The sequence below is a fragment of the Brachyistius frenatus genome, unplaced genomic scaffold (assembly GCF_029030835.1).
Source record: "Brachyistius frenatus isolate BFR_SWC_R1_liver_20210118 unplaced genomic scaffold, ASM2903083v1 Contig_36, whole genome shotgun sequence".
NCBI classification, from domain to species: Eukaryota; Metazoa; Chordata; class Actinopteri; family Embiotocidae; genus Brachyistius; species Brachyistius frenatus.
Genome location: NW_027210635.1, coordinates 595,500 through 617,910, shown reverse-complemented (window position 1 = coordinate 617,910; position 22,411 = coordinate 595,500). Strand labels below are relative to the sequence as shown.

The 22,411-nt window shown below is 40.2% G+C and overlaps 1 protein-coding gene across 1 annotated transcript; it reads left to right on the top strand.

The window, feature by feature from the left end:
- Nucleotides 1-5,657: 5,657 nt before the first annotated feature.
- Nucleotides 5,658-22,007, top strand: LOC138622389 (ral guanine nucleotide dissociation stimulator-like 1). The gene is made up of 17 exons (XM_069701145.1): nucleotides 5,658-6,009; nucleotides 8,654-8,943; nucleotides 10,193-10,237; nucleotides 10,341-10,540; nucleotides 10,661-10,818; nucleotides 10,902-11,144; nucleotides 11,253-11,356; nucleotides 11,729-11,813; nucleotides 13,704-13,775; nucleotides 14,372-14,458; nucleotides 14,991-15,023; nucleotides 15,421-15,542; nucleotides 17,413-17,502; nucleotides 17,790-17,919; nucleotides 18,368-18,688; nucleotides 19,989-20,103; nucleotides 20,199-22,007. Exons 1-17 carry the CDS (start codon nucleotides 5,986-5,988, stop codon nucleotides 20,336-20,338), a joined length of 2,259 nt encoding a protein of 752 aa, XP_069557246.1. The 5' UTR covers nucleotides 5,658-5,985; the 3' UTR covers nucleotides 20,339-22,007.
- The last annotated feature ends 404 nt before the right edge of the window (nucleotides 22,008-22,411 follow it).

Here is a 22,411-nt window from a genome sequence, read left to right as displayed (position 1 = left end):
GTTGAATCCTTATGACATTAGGTGACAGCATTACACAGTATCTGCCTGGGAAAAGTGGCACCTAATTGGTGTGCTGTTCTACTCTGGTGCACGGCACCAGCAGTGGTTTCTGCCAGTAAGGATTGTTATATGTGTGGAGAGTTATCTGTGCCAAATAGCAGACCCTAAAGAGAACAACTGATGATTGACACTAAAAACAGGAGTGGCGTGCCGACAGTTAATGCCGGGGGACAGCGGTGTGTCCCTTGAAAGGGGAATGACGAGCCGTTTGTTCGTCGCACAAAGAGCAGTGGATCATATTTGGCAGAGGCAAATGTCAGTAAGAGTATGTGCTGCTGTGAAGTGAAACACGAGTACCGTTTGTTCCAGATGTAAACCCACCAAAAAAAAACCCAGCTGTGTCACACCGCTCAGAACTGACATATGCCACAAGATCAAAACTGGAATACCATCTGCCACCTCGCCATCAGCTCTCCCGGTCAAATCACAGAGATGACACGACATGGTTTTTACCACATTTCGAAGTGCAACTCTCCCGAGAGCTTATGGTTGACCGAGCGCTCACTTGTGTAACATTAGCCACAGTGCCTGTGGCCTGGATTCAATCTCTTTGTGGGTTAGGCAGCTTCAAAAGGAGCAAGTTGATTTTTGCTTTTTATCACAGTATGCCACACCTCTCTCAAAGGGTGTGTTCATTCATGCACAATTTACTCAATAAACTCCTTGAATGCAGGAATATTCACAACAGGCTTGCAATGTCACTCATCAGCATCTCCAGTGAATATGACCTCTTTTCATTATGTTTGCAGTCAAACACTGAGTAGTAATTCAGGCCCACAATCACAAAGGATGCTGTTTTCTTAGCAGTTTTACGTCAGATGTCCTGAGTGGTCAACAAGGCTTGTTGGCCTGTGAGGTTTTCTGTCATTCCAGTCTCCGTGGAGAACACCTGAACAGCCTGAGAGCTTGAGTCATTCGCAGGAGTGGTGGAGTCCTTGAGACTCATGGTATGCACACAGTACGCGCCAATGTGACTCCAAACCTAAACAATGTAAAATGACTATTTGGTAATAGCTCAGTATTTTTTTAATTTCAGGTGTTATTCTTTATGAGGATGTTTCTGATATTTTGACCTATTTCTGGGACTGCATGTGGGATGCAAATTTATACACTGCAGGATATACAGTAGATATATGTACTAAATGTGGAATTAGTTTATGACTGTGTAAAATCATTTTAAAGCAACGATGTAATAACCAGACTGGTTTAGAAATGAGGATTTTTCATTAAATTCACATGGACTTTGGATCATGATGCGTTTTCTCACCCAAGACATACTGTGTATTGACCATTAAAAGAAAACAACAACTTCCATGTCGGGTTTATTTATGTGTGTGTTGGATAACCGACACACACACTGACACAGTTGTTATATTCTCCATTTCTGGACTCCGACGTGCGACCAAAAGTGTCTTTTCTCTGGATTGGTTGTGTTCCTTCACTCGAAGGCTGTACGTTAAACTGAAATCACAAATTTGATGTATTATCACCTCATTACGTCAATAAGGGGAAGGAGTTAGGTAACATGCAGCACTATTAGCATTATTCTTAGAGCTTTTTTTTTTTTTACTGAGAACCGCTGCACTCAATGAGAAAAGAGTGGTGCTCTAAAACCAAAACAACAAGCAAAAAGAAACTAAAATACCCCATACCGCTAAAGGGGCACTGCAGTTGGTTGATCATTTTCTGTGGCTTCATCACTGTGACAAACACCTTTTACATTAGATCAGCTTAAAAAATAATGATCTTGTGTGTTTTGCCAACTGTTAAATATTTGAAACACGACAGCAGATTTAGAGAAAATGTGCTTAAGTGATGAACATACTGTCATATCGTCAACGTACTATCAATTCACACTAGCACCAGTCATGAGGCTCACGAATGTCAAGACTTTAAAAGGTGTTTGTCTCTTGCGTTATGTTGATAAAGAACCGTCGGTCTGCATTCCTACCTCGGCACCCTTTGTGCGTCAAACCGCCTCTGAAGTCTTCGAATTCCTGAATCCAGAGACCAAATGCCTGAACTCTAAAAGCTGCCTTTGAATGTTAGTTTATGTTTTTTTTTTTTTTACTGACCATAGGAGGGACTCACAGCACCATTGTTGTTCTGTAATGTGGTATCTTTAGTCAAGTAATAACTGCTCCCTCTTGGGAGTATCACTGCGAGCATCAGAAGAAGAGATTGTAATCTCTGACAGGTGGATGGTGACAGACGTCACACAGTTTGAAGAGCTCTCGGTAGACGCTGCTGAGAGCGTTCAACAGTGAAACACCTGAAGGCATGGGTCCAAGAAATCACTCAGTCGGACAATTTGGTCCAGGGTGAAATAGCTCAGTGACTAATGGATGACATTTTCACACCCATTGTCTCCAAAGGTTGAATCCTACTTACATGAAGTTGGTGATTTCCCGATTTTCAAAAAGCACCACCATTCATTTGTAGGAGTTGGGTTGAATAATCAAATATTCATAGAGAAAATGTTTGATGTAATCTTTTTTTAGTTGCAGGATGATTTTGCAATACAACCTCTGTCTAATTTGTTGTCTTTAAATCACTTACTTATATGTAATGCTACAAAAAACTGCAATATAAATAAGCTTTCAGTAATTCTACATCAACACTGAATGTGCTTTAGCTGGGATCCAGATATAAATCCTGACTCTGCAGGTGTTCAAGCAGAAAGGCAAACATGGCAAAATTAAAGGAGCTGTTTGAAAAGCTAAAAGCTAAAAAGAAGAAGTAATCCTGGAACAGTTTTGAGGGGCCATGTTAGTACTTTTATTAGAAACCCACTAAAAAAAAATATTTGGTCGGAGTTTAACAAAGAAGTCGTTCAGGGAAACCAACGATTAGTGAGGAACGAGTAAAAAGGTGTCCGAAACCTGCGAGAGGCGAATTTATATGATTCCGTTTTCTTTTGACGGTTTGTCTTATATGTTTTTCTCAAATGTTTTTAACATCACGAGAATATCTTGCATATTAAAAAAAAGTTGACCAATGTTGATTGCAGCTGTAAATATATGAACAGTTATTGGTTGAACTGCCACAACGCGTTTGGTGCAAACACTCATGTCCAACAATCCACAAATTGTAAGAACTTTAGTGAGCTGTTAACATTTTCTCTCACACTGGATCGTGTTTTTGTTGCAAAACTAATGACACTCCCGTCAGCCTCAGCTGTGCTTCGTGTTAAGTGCTGATTAGCAAATGTCAGCATGCTAACACACTACACTAAGTTGGTGAACAGCCTGTTGGCGTGCTCGTATTAACAGTAGCCTCAAAGCAACACTGTGCAACGGCACAGAGCCGCAGGCTCTTCGTCTTGATCGTACGATGATACGTTTTTGACCGCTCAGCAGAAAAACGTTCAAACTTGCATTTGAAATTCTTGAAATACAAAAGGCTTCATATAAATTACAATCAAAATAGGTTATGTCCGCTCAAACCTTCACAAACACCCTTTATTGAACTTACATAAGATCCTAAAAGAGATGACATGTTTATAGCAGGTGTAGGTGGGTTTTACTGTCTGCCATCACATTTGTGTTTACAGCCTGGGTTTAACGTGTGATGCCATGACTAACAACAATAAAAACGGATTTGGTGGATGAACCACACCCAAAGGCGTCAGACGGTTCAAGTGGTGGCGTAACAGCTCTGTCTGGAAAATAGAAACGAGATTTTAGAAAAAAGAGTTCACTTGTGTCAGTTGTTTCACTCATTCTTTAACCAAAAAAAGGTTTCAATATGACCAGTGTAAGATGTTACTCACGAGTGCGTGTAATCTAAAATATTTGGTGTTAGTTAGACTTGCAAACATTATGTGGCTGAGTGTTGTTCACTGGGCGAGACAAGCATGTCTTGACTAGGTAAAGAGCACATGATGTTTTGGTTGTCTGGTCTGTTAAGAAGGGAGGATGATGCTGAGCAAGATACCAAACACAGTAAAGCGAAGAGATCTTTCAAAGAAAAGTGAAGCTAGTTTTCACTTTCTTGGAAAAGACAGCAGTGTGTAGGTCACATCAGGAGGTTGTTGAAACATAAACACTGATTCACTTGTGCTGTAGGCGACCTGGGTCAGGGCCTTATTACTTTAGGATTTTTATAGTTTTGGAGAGCAAAACAAAATCCAAACAAGGATGACCAGTCATCTTAAACTGAGAAACAGCTCTGTAGTGGGACAGACTGAGTTGACAGGCAGAGGAGGAACTTCTGAGCACCAACTCATCTGTGGAATCTATGAGTGAGAGATAGAAATCTGCAGTTACCATGATCTCACTAATTACACCGTAGGGCACGATCAGATTATCCTGCAACGCTGTCCTACGTTGAACCTTCGGTAACTTGTTTTCTTGTGTTTTAAGAAGCGCCTCTGGGCCAAATAGGTGCAAGTCCCACATTGTTGGAGTTTCACAGTCGAAGACTGCGTTCACCCGTGGTGGAAAGTTACGTGTATTTACTCAAGTACCGTTTTCAAGTAGAATTTTGAGGTACTTTTACGGATTTGATTGATTTTATTATTGTGTCATGTGTAAAAAAATATGCCCAGCCTATACTGGCTTACAAAACACCATTAACATTTTTTACCTATAATTAAAAACAAAAATGTCCAAACATTCAAGTGATACCAAACAAATAGACCCTTGTTATTTAATTTTCAAGTTTTAACACCACAGGTACCCGACTTATAAATGTTGAATCTAAATAACCATTCAATTCTGTCATCATCAGTGCACCAGCACATTTCTGGATTTTGAATATATGTTTCATTTAACACAGATATTCTCAGCTCATTGTAAGAAATCACATAATTTACATAGCCTGTCATCTGTCGTGTACTTTACTTAAATAATTTCATTTGATGGTACTATATACTTCCACTCCACTACATTTCAGAGGGAAATATTATACTCCACTAAAATTATTGGACAGCTTTAGTATCTTTTCAGATGAAAATTTGACACAATAGATTATAGAACAAGCTTCTAAAATACAACACCAGTGGTTTTCAACCTGTTTGTCATCTGAGGTCTTTCAAAAACCAGTGTGTAGTCACGGTCACATTTCAGATATATAAAAGTTGTTAACAGCTCCAACAAATACAGATGTTCCCCTCTAAACTTCTCACGAGTTCAAAAACTGAAAACAGATTTGTGGATCAGAATTTATATATAAAGTTGTTCAAAGTGGCTCCACCTGCAGCAGCTACAACAGTTACATCAAAAAAATAATCCATTCCAAGTAAAAGTCCTGCATGGAAACTCCTACTTATGTGAAAGTAAGTAGAGCTGTGGAAGAGGCCTCACTGACATGAACAGACTCAAATCTATCTGATGGACATGAATTGACCCTAACCTGTGCAGGTCCTTCAACTTACCAACAAACTGTTTTGTTTCGCCTTTTTCGCAAAGGGTTAAAAAGAAGACACACACACACACACACACACACACACACACACACACACACACACACACACACACACACACACACACACACACACACACACACACTAAGGCACACCTCCTCTCCCGACACGCCTCACAAAGTCACCTCCCACTATATATCCCAGCGAGTTTCACTCAGCGGGTGTCGTTGGATCCACATCACCTCTCTCAACTGACAGAAAACAAGCCGGAACACCTTCACATCTCCTCGGCGTTGATTCCGATTCACTCCGCCGCATGGGAGCAGATCAACGCCTTTCTATGCAGGCTTAAAATGTAGTGAAGACTCTGCGCTCAAAGTCATCTTTGTCATTGTAATACAGGCGGATAAATGTAGCTCCAGACAAGAAACTGAAACATTGTTTTTTTTAAAAAGTTAAATCAAGATGCAGCCCTAAACTTTCTACTGGGAGAAGTTGGAAGTTTATTTTCATTCCGGTTCCTGTCAAGATGAAAAGCGACGCTCCTTAGACGAGACGAGATGGGAAAATGGGAGTTAACTATGGTAAGTTTGACACACTGATTGATAGATAAAGTCACAGCAAATATGTCGGTCTGTGTTGAAGTTTTTCTGACAAATATTCTGTTTTAAAAGCCTTTTTGAAACCACTTCACGCGCAGCCCTCAACTATCTGGATGAATATTTCTCCAGATATTTATGACATTCTTTAGGTGCCTCTAACAAAACTACTCACCTGCTATTTTATAGCTCGGAAGCGAGGCCAGTATAATAGCAAAAATTGTATTTTAGGATCATGCCCAATTTAAGCAAGGACTAACAGGATGTTAGCTGCCATCTTTGGTTTGGGAGAAAGAGGTGCAACGTGAGGATTGCCTAAATAATCTTTATGTTTCAGACCGTTGCATGCTTATGCGACTCAAAAACAATGTTGATTTATTAGAGACACAAGCTCAGGCTGCAGAAGGTCAGTGTGTTTGCTTCCCTGTGTTTAAGTTGCTTCGAACAGATGATGCCCCGTGGTTTTTGACTCCTGTAGAGGGTTCTGATCACCTTACACAATCAAATCATCCATGAATGAAATGTTCTTACTGTGATTTACATTTGGCTGTTTGCAGTGCTTAGTACCACCAGCACATCACCGACACTGAGGGCAACACAATGCCCACTTTTCTGTTTGACTCCATGACTGTTGCTTCTATATGGAGGACAATGGGGTTTGTGTGATACTGGTGAACTTGAGCAGACACAGAGGCTGAACTTTTTGCCTAAACACATTGAAATATGAATAATTGTTTACGTACGAGCATGAGAGTCCTCCCACTCTGGGTAGCTGATTTGAATTGATTGCTGTGGGGCTGTTTCTGTTATGATCCTTGCAGCATTTAGACAGTAATATTGCCCATATTGTCTGGACATGACTTTAACTATAGAACTATATGTCCATAGACACTGTTTTATCAGAAGGTGTGTATTGTTATGGACTCATTCAGATCTGAAAGCTCAGACAGCTCAGAAAAAAACCCCATATTGAATGTTCTTGCTTTTGTTGGAGGGCAGCTGTATAGATCTGTGAGCTATAACCAGGATGGATTAAACAGAAGAGCTGTTATTGACGCCTGAGGCTGTTATGTAATTGCACGATATATTTAAAGGTCCAGTCCACAGAGTTTACACGTCGAGTTTAGTTTACTCAGAACCTGAAAACAAACATCTTCTCTTACTCTGCAAGAGGTTTATCGAGTTGGAAAACATGACCCCGGTGATGTCATGGTGATGTCATCGGGGTTGTTTTGGATTGTGCTTGTGGAGTTTAAAAAGAAAAATGTAATGGAAAGTCTGCATTTTAAGATGGGACACGGTGTTTGAATGTAATGCACAGGAAAATTACATGAAAGAAATGGGAAATGTAGGATCCAAGCTAAAAGTCAGAATACCTCAGCCTGCAGCTGCATCGGTTTTGACCAATTATTTTTGAAATGCATTGAGAAGCTTTGTGGGAGTGTGATATGAAATCACTTGAGTAGCCCCTTAATGGAGTATAATGGGAGCAGCTACGGATGTCTTTATGCATTTATTCTGTGGATAAAACGACTAATTATGAGATTGAATCTTTTGCATTCACATTGGATTAACTGCACAGGTAGATCCGCACTTAAATTTAATTTTGATCGTAAAAACGAAAACTAGAAAAACTAAAATGGACAAGAAACTGATAGATTTTTGTCACTTGTGATGTATCCTCATATTGCACACACTATAGTCTTAGTTGAAACAGAATTAGCATATTATTTACTAGCTCCCTTCGACCAGCCTTTTGAAATTATGCGACACAGCTGCTGTCTTGTTATAGTACAGATAATCTGAAAGCCTGAACAAGGCTCTCCGTATTACCATTCGATAAACCCGGTTCCGCTGTGGACGATGCCTTAAGTGCTCTTGAACTCTCTGGAGGAGCTGTTGCTAATGCTGCGATCAAACAAGGTCTGACCTCTTGTCTGAATCTGTAACAAACCAGGATGTTTCAGCAAAATCATGACTCCCGCTGCTGAACCAATCACCCACGCTCCTCCGCCGCGCTCCTTTTTGATTGGTCACTGGAGCTCGTTGACATTTTGCATTTGTCTTGGTTTGCTGTTGCTTTGATGTAAAATTGGATGTCCTAACCTTTTTGAAATCCTGTATTTGTCTGTAAACACAAATTCACGTGTGCCGACAAAATTCTGGGAAATTGTAGGTTGCTGTGTTGCAGTTGTATAAATAGAAAAATCAAACATAACAATTTCCGTGGGGATCAATAAAATATATCTATCTGAATATCTAGATATGTATAGCTTCAGCATATTAAGTGGTAGGGCATCTGACAATGATAGAGATGAACCTGTATGTAACTGTGGACTTATGGAATTATGATTATACGCTTAATCAAATATTACGTAGTTGTTGTGGTTGGTATGAGGTCAGCTGAATCTCTGTGGGGTGTTGTGTCACTTGTTTTTTTTTTAGTAGCTTCACCTGGCTGTTTTGCCACGATTGCTGCTATTTTTACCTCTTCAGTGGCTAATGGTGTGACCAGTGACACTGATTGAATTACATTTGTGTATGCCACCTTTACCTGCATATATTTGAGATACATGCAGGACATTTGTCTTCACCTCAAACCTTTGTTTCCCGCCTCCTCCATTCCCAGAACCCAGTGCAGGAGTGGGGTGAGGAGATCGAGGACGGTGCGGTGTATGGGGTCACTCTTCGTCGCGAGCCCGTCCTCTCCTCCCCCAACCCCGGTGAGACGAGTCCGTGCTCGGCTTTCGTCCAGTACCGAACCTGCAAGATGCGTCGCTTGAAGGCCGCCACCCTGGACCTGCTCGTGAGTCACCTCCTGGTCGGACGCTGCCAGGAGCAGGACTACAGCAGGATCCTCCTCTCCACGTACAGAACCTTCACCAGCACCACACAGCTCATCGAGCTGCTCTTCCAGAGGTACAGTCTCTTAATGGAAGGCATGCTGGGAAAATCATTTACATTGCAGAGTGAAATGAGGAGATTGATACCACTTTCATGTCTTTAAAGTAAATATGAAGCTACTGCCAGCAGCCAGTAGGCTTAGTTTAGCATAAAAACTGAAAACAGGGGGAAACAGTTAGCTTAGTGCTGTCTGAAGGTAACAAAATCATCTTGTCAGCAACTTTAAAACTCAATAATTAACACGTCTATGGTCTTTTTAAAAAAAAAAAATTAATTTTTTTTTAATCTTTAACAAGTACCGAAGACGATAAGGGGGAGGGTAGTATGTTACCTGGGTCCTTCACAAGGTCTCATGTTCCCCATTTTAACCATAAACCTAGTCTGACTCCATCTTGGCTCCTTTTCTGCTATCTGTGTGCTAACGTTTTCAAAATCCCCTTTGCAACAAGAAACCACAACAACAGCTTCCAAGCAGCGACTTGTATGCTGAAATTGGCAAGTTTTGACAAAGATTTGGCTCCTGCAATAAAGCGGGCCCGCTTGGTTCTTTTCAGTCTTTTGCAGGGAATTAGCCATTTGAATGCCAGGGCTCATCTCCCGTGTGAATGGTCCACCAAAAACTAGTCAACCCGCCGACGCTACTTGACTCGGTCACTCTCGGTGCGTCCAGGGCTCAGAACCACACAAGACGATCGTGATTGGTTCAAAGAAGCCAGAGCATTTTTTTTTTTTTTTTTTCACTTTCTCCAGAATGACATATGGGTGCGCTATGTGAGACCTCCCGAATCCTAAACCATAACAGCCCATGTCATCTTAAGCAAATACAGAACTGGGTTCATGTTTCCACTAGTTGCTCGATAGATATATCATTTACCTTATTTCTCTGCTTATTTTTTGCCTGATAAGAAAGTCCATGAAGCAGAGCCACAGGTGATGAGTCATCTCTTTTCTGCTCGATCCTTGGAAAACAACTTTGTTGGTTGCACATGGCAAGTCACCATGTTGTGTAAGGAGTTTTTCATACAATGTTTCCCTGACAAAGCAACAATCTCCTGCCAGCTTCAATGTAATAATAAGGACCTGGTAGGTGCTCATTATCTGCAGCCTTTCAACAACAGCAATTATGTCCAAGGAGGTTTTGGACTGTGGTTAGGAGGATTTGCGGTCAGGGATGGGATAGCTGCTGGGCAGGGGCAAATGACTCTTTAAAATATGCATACAAAAAAAACACGTGTGATTTTTATTCTTATTTTTATGTGTACAGAGACAGTGCCTCCTATGATCTGGACAACAGTGAATGCTGCAGGAGGTAGGTGGATATATTTACATTTTTGGATCCTTTTTGGTGTCACTCTGGTTTAAAGTCTCACTTAATTTGTTAAAATGTAATGACTCCTCCTCTGACTCCCCAGCTCTTTGTTGGCCTTTGTCCAGACATGGTTGGATGAGTACAGCGAGGACTTCAGGGACCCTCCCCTGCATCCGGCGCTCAGGCTGCTGCTGGATCACCTGAGTATCAGCTCCGCGGTGCACGACAACATGCGCAGCCAACCCAACTTCTCCTCTCTGGCTGGGCAAGCTGAGGCGCTGCTCAAGAGGTTCCAGAAAGAAGGTGACGCTCCACCACATAACACCGTCCCACAACAATAAGACCTTCAACCACATGCCATGTTAAGATCCTGTGTTTCTTTCAAGCTCACGTTTTCATGATTGCTGCTGTGTGTTTCTTCAGAAGTGACATCAAATGCCGGTTGTGCCGTGGCCGATGTTGAGCAAGATGAGGAGGGATGTGTTGATGAGGATTCAGGATGTGAAAACTCTCTGGATCAAGGAGGCGTCATGGATTTCTCTGCTGCAACCATTGCTCAACAGCTCACTCGAATGGACTCTGTATGTTACAGGATACATTTAGTATCACACTATTTCATTTTCATACTGTATTACACTGATGATTTGTTCTCTTGACATTTCAGGCTCTGTTTGTCAAAGTGGTACCTTACCAGTGTCTGGGTTGCGTGTGGTCGCAAAGGGACAAGAAGGAAAACATGTCTCCCACCATCCGAGCCACCATCGGGCAATTCAATGCCGTCACCAACCAGGTCATCATGTCGCTGCTCTGTCAGCCTTCAGACTCCAGTCCCACTTCCTCCTGCCTGCCTCCCACCTCGCCAGCGCAAAGGGCTCGCATCATAGAGAAGTGGATCAAAGTAGCACAGGTCAGTCAGGAGGTTTTTAATGTCGGATACTGTTGAAGTGAAACATGTCTGTTTTGGTTGCATTTTTGAAGACTTGAATCCACTGAGTGGAAGTCGTTTCTTCTGCAGGATTGTCGCCGGTTGAAGAACTTCTCCTCTCTCAGGGCGATCCTGTCAGCCCTTCAGTCGAATGCAGTTTACAGGCTAAGGAAGACCTGGGCTGCAGTCAGCAGGTACGATTTGGATTACGACCGTTTCAAGGACCACATTTTATCTGTTCGTCTCTATGGTCGTGCTTTAACGAGGCCATTGAACCCTCATCAAGTGCAATTCAGTGACAGTGACGGAGCAAGTCAGCGAATGTCTCCCTTTTAGGTTAACCTTTATTCTGAGCTAGGTTTTGAACATTGCAGTGAGTTATTATAAGTTCAAGGATAAGTGAAGCATAACTTCACCTTGTTCTCTTTCTGTTGTGAACATCCTGCAAGCAGTTCAAGGAAGCAGCGAGGTGTCCAATTTTAACGCCAGTCACTGTGTGCAATCATTAATTATTAAGATATCTGGTACTGGATTAAATATTCATATTGTCTTTGTTTTCTTTGTAGGGATAGCATGACCACGTTTGATAACCTCTGGGAGACCTTCCCTGATGAGAACTGTGTTCTAACCAACAGAGAGCTGCTGGTGGAGGTGAGGAAGAAGCTGCCTACGTTTACTTCAGTGTTTTACAGCCTGAACATGCACCAGTAATTTGAACATAAGTTTTCTCCAAGTCGTGGAGTTCGACCTGAAAGTTGTATGTGGGTTTGTTTTGAGTGCATGCGTAAAACAAAAACAAATTTTGAGAAACTGTTTCCCATGGTGCAGTGTGCATTTGGTAGCTGTTTGCTGCCAGCGTTGTCATGACATTAACGACCGAAACATTGAAATGTTGTCATATTAATAATTTGCTCTGATTGGAGTTTTTGTAAACAGGTTTAGGATTAGACAAGTCGAGATAAGTCTGCTTTTTTTTTTTTTTTCTCTCTTATTTCATAAAGTTTAATTTGGATTCTAGAAACTCGATGAGCATCGCTAGTTTAAACTTGTTTGAAAAGCATATATACCTGTAGAGCAAGTCTGACTTTTTATGTCATATGGGTTTTAGCCTTGGTTCCACTTGTGTTGCACTTTCATTTGTTGATGTTAAATGATAAATGGTCTGCACTTTAGCATTTTATCACCTTAGCAATCTCAAAGCACTTTTTTCTGGCTGAAATCAGGGACAAACCTGCTTCACAACTGCAATGAATCTTGACACGTACATTATTGAGAGAAGATAAAGTCAGCCTCGCATACATTTAGAATGACAAATGACAGGAGCAGTTTTTAGCACAGCAGCTGAATACTGAAATTACAACATGAAGTTTTGATTAGGGACTTCGTACAAAGATTGTTTCACACACTGCAAATGTTTTGTAAATGATTGTCTTCACGTGCATGCATTTTTCTCTTTTAATTATTAAAAAAATGCATTTTTGAGTGAATATTTACAGAAATATTTAACACTGTTAATGGGAAACGAGAGGCCTCAAGCACATTGTGTTCCCATTTTTTTTTCTTTCTTTCTTTCTTCCCATGTAATAATAACTTCATTTACATAGCACCTTTAAAAACATAGTTTACAAAGTGCTCTACAGAGAAGCAAAGCATAGTCATACATAACGTCAATACCGGTAAACATTTAAGAAAACAGGAGGCAAAAAAGACCATACCATAAAGGTAATGAATACAACAAAACCAAACAAATAACCAAAATGAGCAAATGCAATAGAAAACAAACAAATACATGAATTAATAAAGTAAACAAACAAAAACGGGGGAACAAAAGAACTGCATAAAAGGACGACATCACTTAAAAGCAATTCCATAAAAATGTGTTTTAGGAAGTGATTTAAAAGAAGTCAATGATTCTGCAAGCCTTATCTCCTCAGGGAGGTCGTTCCAAAGTCGATGGGCCCTAATGGAAAAAGCCCGGTCACCCTTTGATTTAATGTAGTCTCCTTCAGTCAGCTGCGTTGGAGGCGTCTTGTGTTCTCTGAAGTCAAGAGATCACCAGCATTTTTTCTGTACACGGCAACCAAGCAGTTGACATGAGAAGCTTCAATGAGACTCTTCCCTCCTTTACACTTTTCAGTGTTTTGTGTTCAGGTGTTTTTAATGAAGGATTGTATCTGTGTAAACACAATCGGTCATACATGTATAGTACCCGAGCCTGTTTGCCAATCTTTTACGCAAATATTTAATACTAACACTTAAGAGGGTGGCCTCCCTTCCTTTGAAAAGATTAAACAGGAAATCCAAGTTAATGTGTAATAAAAGTTCCAGAAAAGAGTGGAGTTTGTATTTTGTGTCATAAGCCAGTTGACAGTATGCACATGCTCATTCAAAGCCACCTTGTACAAGCTGGTGTGCAGACATATGCTGCACATAAATGAGCATACAGATGAGATAATTATGCTAGTTTTATTTATATAATGACCCAGTGTATGTGCTTATAGCCGTCAACTGAATATAACTCCGTCTGCCTGCCTTTGACAGGATGGAGGCCAAGCGACTGTGGATAACATTTCTCCAAAGATATCCAAGCGGTGTCCTCTCCCCAGACAGATGGTAAGCCATACCTCAGGTTGAGCAGAGGGTTGAGACGTTTTGAGGACATAAGTTGAAGCCCATGCCTTATATCACAGAGTTCAACCTAAGCACATCATGTGATAGTGCCTTGGAGTCATTTTCATCAGAGACCTGACAGGTTGAGTTTCAGCTTTTCGAAAAAAAAAAAAAAAGAAAAGACGGTTGCGAAATCCGTCTCATATTATACAACTTAAGAAAACCCACAAGAGAGCTGATTTCCCTCAGTGTGTGTGTGTGTGTGGGGGGGGGGAGAGTATCTCTGGCATGGTAGAGACCCAAACCTATCTTTAGCCTCGCTCAGTGCTGGACAAGTTTCAAATGGCCTCAGCTCACCAGGATTATAGGACAGTAATAATAGACCAGACCCAGGTCTTTTATGAGTCCTATGCACATTCTCCTGGGCTGTAATATGAACCCACAGTGCTGCTAACTGGGTTCTGCCTTGTGTTTTCAATCTCTGCAGTATAAAAAAAGAAGGTAATGACTGGATTCAAAGAAGATGAATAGATACAGTTGCACGGGAAAGTTGCTGTAACTCTTTAACAGGTGTGTATTTACCTGTTGTCTGTTTGCAGAGTACGTCCAGTGGAGTGGTTCCATACCTGGGCACCTACCTGACCGTTCTCACCATGCTGGACACTGCTCTGCCAGACACCGTGGAGGTCAATATTTCACAGTGTTGACTTTTAGGGGTTAAGATACAACAGAAATATCTTCTATCGTGTATTATTGTATTTTACTGCAGTATAATACAAGTATAATTTAACTCTTATTATTATTCACAAGCTGTGTATTTTATGAACTTTTAGGACTTATTATTTTACAGAAAAACCCAAAACAAAACAAAAAAACACACAAAACATAAAAAGTAAAGTCCAGATACGGCACTCTGCCTTTGTCTGTAGTCTTTATAGAATGCAAAGGGAAAACATTGTTTGCAAAAATGTCTTTGAATGTTCTTGTTCAATAACATAATATCCAGTAATATTGATATTAAAACCAATATAATTATTTATTTAACATCCATATATCACTCCACTGGCGCAAAAAAGCAGTGAAGGAGGGTACACATTAAAATTTCATCACCTTTGCAACAATTACATTTGAGTTTTTTTTGTCACTTGTTTATTTCTATTATTTTATCCACTTAATCATTGGTATAGTAAATTAAAGTACAGTCTTCTGTTTTGACAGGGTGGACTGATAAACTTTGAGAAGAGGAGGAGGGTAAGTGGTTCCTCTACTGTCATCTTTTATGCATTTCCCTTTATTTGTCCTTCTTTCACAGCAGTCAAAAACAGCAGTGAAAAGTGTCCACATAACACTGTCAGCACTACACTGTTTGGGTGTAGCGAATATATATGCATTGTCAAAGTAAACAGAGGGTAGGACATTTTCTGGCATATTCCGTCATACATGTTGTACTGTAAGTGAGCTCATACATATATATATTTTTTTAAACATATATTCACGTAGCTGTACAACTTTGAAATAAGTGTCTTTGTGTTGTTCCACCTTGTTAGAAAATTATGCAACCACACAAATGACAGGACTCGGGACATCTTAAGAGTGTCTGTCACTCTGGTTTACTCGTTTATACATCAGCATTTCTCTGTCTCTACAGGAATTTGATGTTCTGTCACAGATCCGTGTGCTGCAGGTGTCCTGCTCCCAGTACAACCTCCCCCATCACCCCGGAATCGCCGCCTGGCTGCGGGGACACAAGCTGCTCACTGATCAGGAGAGGTAAGCTGAACAAAGTGTTGGTTTATTTCCCCCACTACCTTTAACGTACCATGGGACAAGATCACAACTAGAGCAGGGCCTGCCGAGAGCATAATAAAAGTTTAGAAGTAGTTACATAATTGGAAATCTGCATTGTAAAAACTTTTCTTCCATCATAGACGAGTTAAGACTCCATGGGAACGAATAAAAATGTGTTGCTTTAACATGGCTGAAGTATGAACTGTAATTCACGTCAGTATGCACTTCAACTGAGAATTGGCCTCTGATCAGTTAATCATTTCTTGCATATAATCCTGTCACAGTCAAACTCGTCATAAAGGATTTATGTTTTTTTTTAAATATTTACAGTACAATAATTTGTGACATATTCATACGAACAAACTCTGGTTATAATGCAGAATATTTTCTGCGTAGTTCTAAATATTTTACAGTTTAATCTATTTATGTTTTAAACAGTGAATGATTTAAAGATGGAAAATAAGTAATTTGTTAATGATAAAGTCAATTTAAAAAAAGTAAAATGTTAACGTAATCTAATAATTTAGGAATTAATTTATGTAAAATGCAAGAAATTATTAAAACCCGGTTTATAATTATGCAATGTGTTTTTATCGTATATAATAATATATATTATATATATATATATTATTATATACGATAAAAACACATATATATAATATACAATATTATATATAATATACAATATTATATATAATATATATATAATATATATATATGTATATATATATATATATATATATATATAACCATTACAGTGAACCCTCGTATATATTCCAAATAGAGACCGTGATATATAAGTAGTAACCTTTATTTTTTTTACAATTATTATACAATGAAATACTCCATAATACATTGAAACCAAAGAACAAAACCTTTTTACAAGCCCAAGCATTTGTTTATATATATATATATATATATATATATATATATATATATATATGTACTGTAAAATAATAATTTTAATCATCAATACGAACTGAAGGCTTCAAATTGCTGAGATCAGCACCGCCCCACTGCGACCCGAGTCATTGGATTAGAACGGGAGGAAATGAAACATGATTATGAAAACAAATACAAAGTACAGTAGGACAAATAGTGACTCGTGTATTTCACTGCTCTTCTGACTGAGCCGCTGCATCCTGACTCCGCTCTGCAGCGGTTCTTTCTTCTAAAGCCGGCGGTGCAGGTGTGGTTTTTCGAGAGAAGAACATAGTTATCGGTAGTTGTTGTCGCTCTTTTTTCTTCTGGGCAAAAAGATTCTTATAAACCGACATGCCACCATCGATTATTTTTAATTTGGCAAGCTGTTTTACGTACGTGTGCATATTAAACCGCAACGTTATTGACAAACAGGTAGAGAAGAAGCGGGGAGACTGTTTAGCCAATCAGAATGCAGAACACAATGCACGATGCAAATCCGTGAAGCAGCGAGACCGTGAAAGGTGAACCGCGTTATAGCGAGGGTTCACTGTACTTTATACTCTCGGTTGTCTTAACAGTTGTGACCATCTAACTTTTCAGCCAATCACATGCCTCCTGCTTCCACATGTGGCCAGTCAGCTCCTGTTAGCCTGAACAGAGCTTCCCAAAATTTTCAGACCATGTACCCCTATTTAGCAAATCAACCTGCAGATACCAACAACCTTTTTCATAAAATAAAATTCCCAGATTTAACCACGCCATCGTTTCAGGCTAAATAACAACACGGAAGTTTTAAAAATATAACAAACATGTGCATTAACTCCTTTAGCGCCTCTATTCTGACAAATCGATAACAGGAACAAAGACTTTCTCGGTACTTGAGAAGCTGTCCTCGAGGTTTGCAGCACTAATGTGTGCTTTGTTCCAGCTATGAGCTGTCGAGATTGCTGGAGCCTCCGATGGACCTGTGTTCCCCTTCAGCCTGGAGCCACCGCACTCTCACAAAGAAACTCTCCTTGTGAGTATCATCCTCTCGTCCAGTTCGCTTCTTCAATACACACATTTTACTATGCAAACAGATGATTTACACACGGAAGTCCCAGCTGGAACAAACTTCTTATTTCCCTACTTTTATGCCTCAGTGTGAAAGGAATCAGATGTCTAACATATGGCTGGCTTTGTGCAGTGATATGAAATACATTCTAGAATCGTGTATGATTTTATATAAAACTTTCTTATTCCTATAATGAAATGAAGTTGGTGTAATGTCTTTGAAACAAGCTCAAGTCAAACCTCTTTCCTCAGTCTCATGACAGTGAGCGATGGATCTAAGAAACTCCCCGCTGACCAGATCAGCGTTTCCTCTTCCGGATCCAGTGGATCCGAGATGGACGATCTCTCCTCTCTAAACTCAGCCTGCTCCATCAGACTGCAGGTAAACGTCACATATCTGATTCCTGGCCGTCCTTTGTCGTCAGCTCTACTAACTGGTGTTTTTGTTTCAAATGTTTTGTCATGCTGTGCTTTCGTCAAAATGAGTTCTGAATGACGTTCGCTGTTTCCAGCGGCCAAGCAATCCCCTAAAGCATTTCTAATGAGAAGTAAAATACGCAACTTGCATATTCTCCCTTCACGAAAGACCCTCTTTAAAGGGCTATCCAAACTAGCGTCAGCTCTCCACAAGTGGAATTTCAACAGAGGAGCTCAGCTGGAGGAGGGTTTAATGGTACATAGTTCTCACTGCTTCACAATAACTCATCAGCCTCTTGGTTTCCTGCAGACCAGTCAGTTCTGAAACACTCATTATGACCTTACTCCCAGTGGCACTCAGCTGTATTTTTTTTTTCTCTCTTGTTTCCGTTTCCCTCTCATCTCCACTGCAGTCCTTCCACAGCTCTTGCAACAACGTGTCCGAGGCCTTCTCGTCCTCCTTGTCCTCATCGTCTCCCTGCTCCTCAGCATCATCCTCTCCGGACTCCCCGACTCTGTCCAACTCCTCCTCCTCTGACTGCCGGACGGACGTGTGCTCTGCGGCGCCACCCTGCTGCGGTGCGCGGCCGAAGCTTTCTCTGGCCTCCCACCACAAGCGCTCCGTGTCCATGACCTCGCTGCCCGTGTACAACCGGCAGGTGGCCGACTCGTGCATCGTCAGGGTGAGCGTGGATCTGGGCCAGAACAACGGCAACATGTACAAAAGCATCCTGGTGAGTTTATCCTCACGCAGTTATTTAAGTTTTTGTGTTGTCGTTCATAGTTAAAGATTTTTCATACGTACCGGCTGTTTATATAATTATTAGCTAAAAGGGTTATTGAGTGAATTATTTTGTTTGTTGTAAATACATCATTGGTGACAAATGTTATAATATAGGAACTGCATTTACTCAACTGCAGTATTTTTTGACTTTTTATTCATGTTACTGTATTTGAGTGTTTCCATTTCATGCCTCTTTTTTTTTTTTTTTTTTTTACTGCACTAAAAATCAGAGGGAAATTCTTTTCTTTTTACTCGACTTCATTTGTTTGACTGTTTTAGTTACCAGTTCCATGCAAAAAATGACCTCCACCTCAACCAACTATAAAAGTTAAAATGTAGTTAAATATAAATGCATAAGGTATGCTGCATCCTGCATAGAATACCTTTACTTTTAACACTTTTTGTACTTTCTTTGTTTTTTTGTTTTTTTTGGGCTACATTTTGATAATAATATGGGGATCAAAAAGTGCAGAGACTGCTCCTGCTGCGTGCAAACAGTGCAGAGCACTGTGACGAGCATGGAGCAGGAGGAAGCAAATATTTCAAGTTTCGTATCTTGAACAACATCAGCAGCTCCGGAGTTACAACGTTTTTGTGTGCACATTTGCAGCACCGTAGTGTGCTCCGTGTGCCCTTAATGCACAACTGGAGCACTCTCAGAACTTATTGATCCAACTGTGTACAAATGTACATTTTCAATATCCTTGCAAAGGGAGTTATTTTTTAAATTGCAGAGCTGCTGCTATCATTCAAAGATCACCTGCAGAAATTTTAAGACATAAAATACTCTGCTTTGAATAGTACATTTATGCCAGATATTGTTCTTTTTTCCACCGACAAACTCAACAAGCTAGTTTTAAACTTTTTAAAACATCCACTCCTCTCCAAAAATCTAAAATGCATGTTTGTGCAAATACTTTACTTATTTTAGGGACACAAGAGAAACTTTACTTCATCAGTGGTTGCATGTAGGAACAAGCTTCTAGTTTCAAACCGTGCACGCATCACTGTGTAGTACAGGTCATTACCAAAGAAGGAATTTTTTTTTTTTTTTTTTTTTTTTTTAAAGGGATAGGACTTTCAGATAAGGATCTCAATACTTCCTTCACCCTTAAGCCACACTTTAAATGTGTAAAATGGACCAAACGGTTAATCCACCTTTGGTAAATATAATGTTACAACTGTCTTTCTAAAGCAAAAATGTAATTAAGGCGTGTTTAACAGCACTTATAATTCTTTGTCTTTCAAAGCTGACCAGCCAGGACAAAACTGCTCAGGTGATTCAGAGGGCATTGGAGAAGCATCACCTTGAGCACATGAACTGGCAGGACTTCACCCTGACGCAGGTCATCTCCCAGGAAAGAGGTCAGATCAGAACAACTCCAAAGAATTGATCAAATAGTGCCAAAAGAAAAAAGAACCCGCCTCTTTGACAATTCATCCTGTTTTTCTGTTTTCAGAGCTGCTCATACCAGACAAAGCAAACGTCTTCTATGCCATGTCCACGATGGCCAACTTTGACTTTGTTCTGCGTCAGTACCAAAAAGGCCAGAAGAAACCGCTGAGAGCAACTTCTAGTCTGGGACGATTCTCCAAGTAGCTCCACAAATCTATAAATTCTGTGCCTTCATGATGAACTGAGCTCAGGGGACGCTCCTGGAAAATGGCATTTATTTGTAAAAGTTGTTTTCTAACAAAATGAGTTTTTCTGAAATGGTCCGTCCTTTTTTTGGATACCAAAATGGGATGTTATGGAAACTGACAAGATGCTGCAAACGCACTTTATGAAGACGAATGCTCATCTCAACAGAAACTAATGGAGCTTAAAAAAAAACACCTGGATCGGCTATATTTCCCGTTGGAATAAACCATCAACGCTTGACTGTTTACCACAGGTGTGTTGGTAAATATTGATTGACGAGAGTACTGTCAGTTGCCACTTCCAATAAATCTGTGGGCATGAAGACACGCATAGAATCACTCTCTTTCTTCCCAGAAGCAACACGTGCTGACGTCGGTGACCTATTTAAACACAAACATTGAAAAATGACTGGCCATTTCCCAACGCAGCCGGGTGCCGTCAATAACCCGTGTTTAAAAAGGGAATCGGTGCGAGCTGCTGTGTGAAGGACGTGCAGTCGGCAATGAACTCCTGGGGCCCCGCAGCAGGCTGTCCGCCATTTGAGATGGGTGTTTATGTGCTGCTGCGCCTGGTGCCATCTGAGAAATGGGCGGGGACGTTCTCACCAGGGACCGCTGCTTACCCAGCGAGATTCAGAGCTGCCCCTCTGGCGTTGCAGTGATACTCGCCGTGCGCGGCTGGCAGGCGCGACTGGAAGGATGGCATTCCTGAGGCTGCGTAACCACGGCAGCAGCAGCAGTTCAGACTTTGATGTACTGGGGGGGATGTACATGTGGCTGCTGTATGTCAAAAGAGACGATAAATAACTTTTGTTAGGGCTCTGCGTTTGACTTTTAGAGTCCAGGTTTTGTAATGTTTTGTATTTATTTTCACTGTATTGTGATTCACTGTGACGGCACCTACATTTGATAAACACAGTTTGATGATGTTATTTCTTGACTAGTAGTGAATATTTAAAAAAAGTCAAATTACACTGTAGTTTGAGGACATCCACCGTTGGCGTGGCTGTAAATATTTTAGGAATGTCTTATTTTCTAATCGAAATGAGAATATTTAAAATGTTAACAGTGAATTTTTTTTTCTTTTTTAAATTGTATTAGAAATTTAGTTCAGACTCGTGAAGCCTGAATGTAATTGGTACTTAAATGGCATGATTTGAAGGCCAATGAGGAGTTGGTGTAGGTTTAATCATTTCAATGACGTCAGCTAACAAAAAGACTCTAGTGAGTGAGTTGATCATGATCGTACTTTCTCAACAGTTCCAGCTCCAGGGAAGTATTTGCAAAGAAGAAATGTCACACGATGAATAGACACACTCGGTAAATCGTAAGTTTTATTCCCTGGAAGTCCCCTATGAGAGTCTATTTCTCGAGGGTACAGATGGCTGTTGAGGAATTCTACCTCCACTGTCCCTCTGAACTCCTCCGAGAGAGCTTACTCCCCCTGACACTGCAATATTCCCTCCTTTTAAGAAATGAATAAATAGTATTTCCTGGCTTTGTTCACTCTTGTAATTACAGAAAATAATGTCAGTTGTAAAACAAAAAAGAATAAACTGTGTTTTAATCTGGGATTTGATGTGCGTTACCACATTGTATCAACATCTTAATAAACACTTTTTCCATCCTGTTTGTCTGATAGTTTTCTATGAGCCTAAGGGGGAGGTGTTGCTTACTTTTCAGTTTAAAAAAATATAACTTTATAGTCAAATCAACACTGAGTTTAGCTTTAGTATTTTTTTGAGCAATTTTTTTTTCCTCCTCATCCCCTTTTATGTGCAGTCCTAATCAAATAAATTCAGTATTTTATTAGGAACACAAGAACTAAAGATACTTTATCTTCCAAATGGATAACATAAATTGCAGCAGGCCTGAAAATGGCCTTACAAAAACAATTCATTCTTTTATAATGCAACAGAAAATGCACAGTGCACTAATTTAGTAATTTAGTCTGTCTTACTCAATTTATTGCACTTATTTAATACAGTATAAGTAATACAAATCCTAGGATGAATTAATAAGAATAAAAATA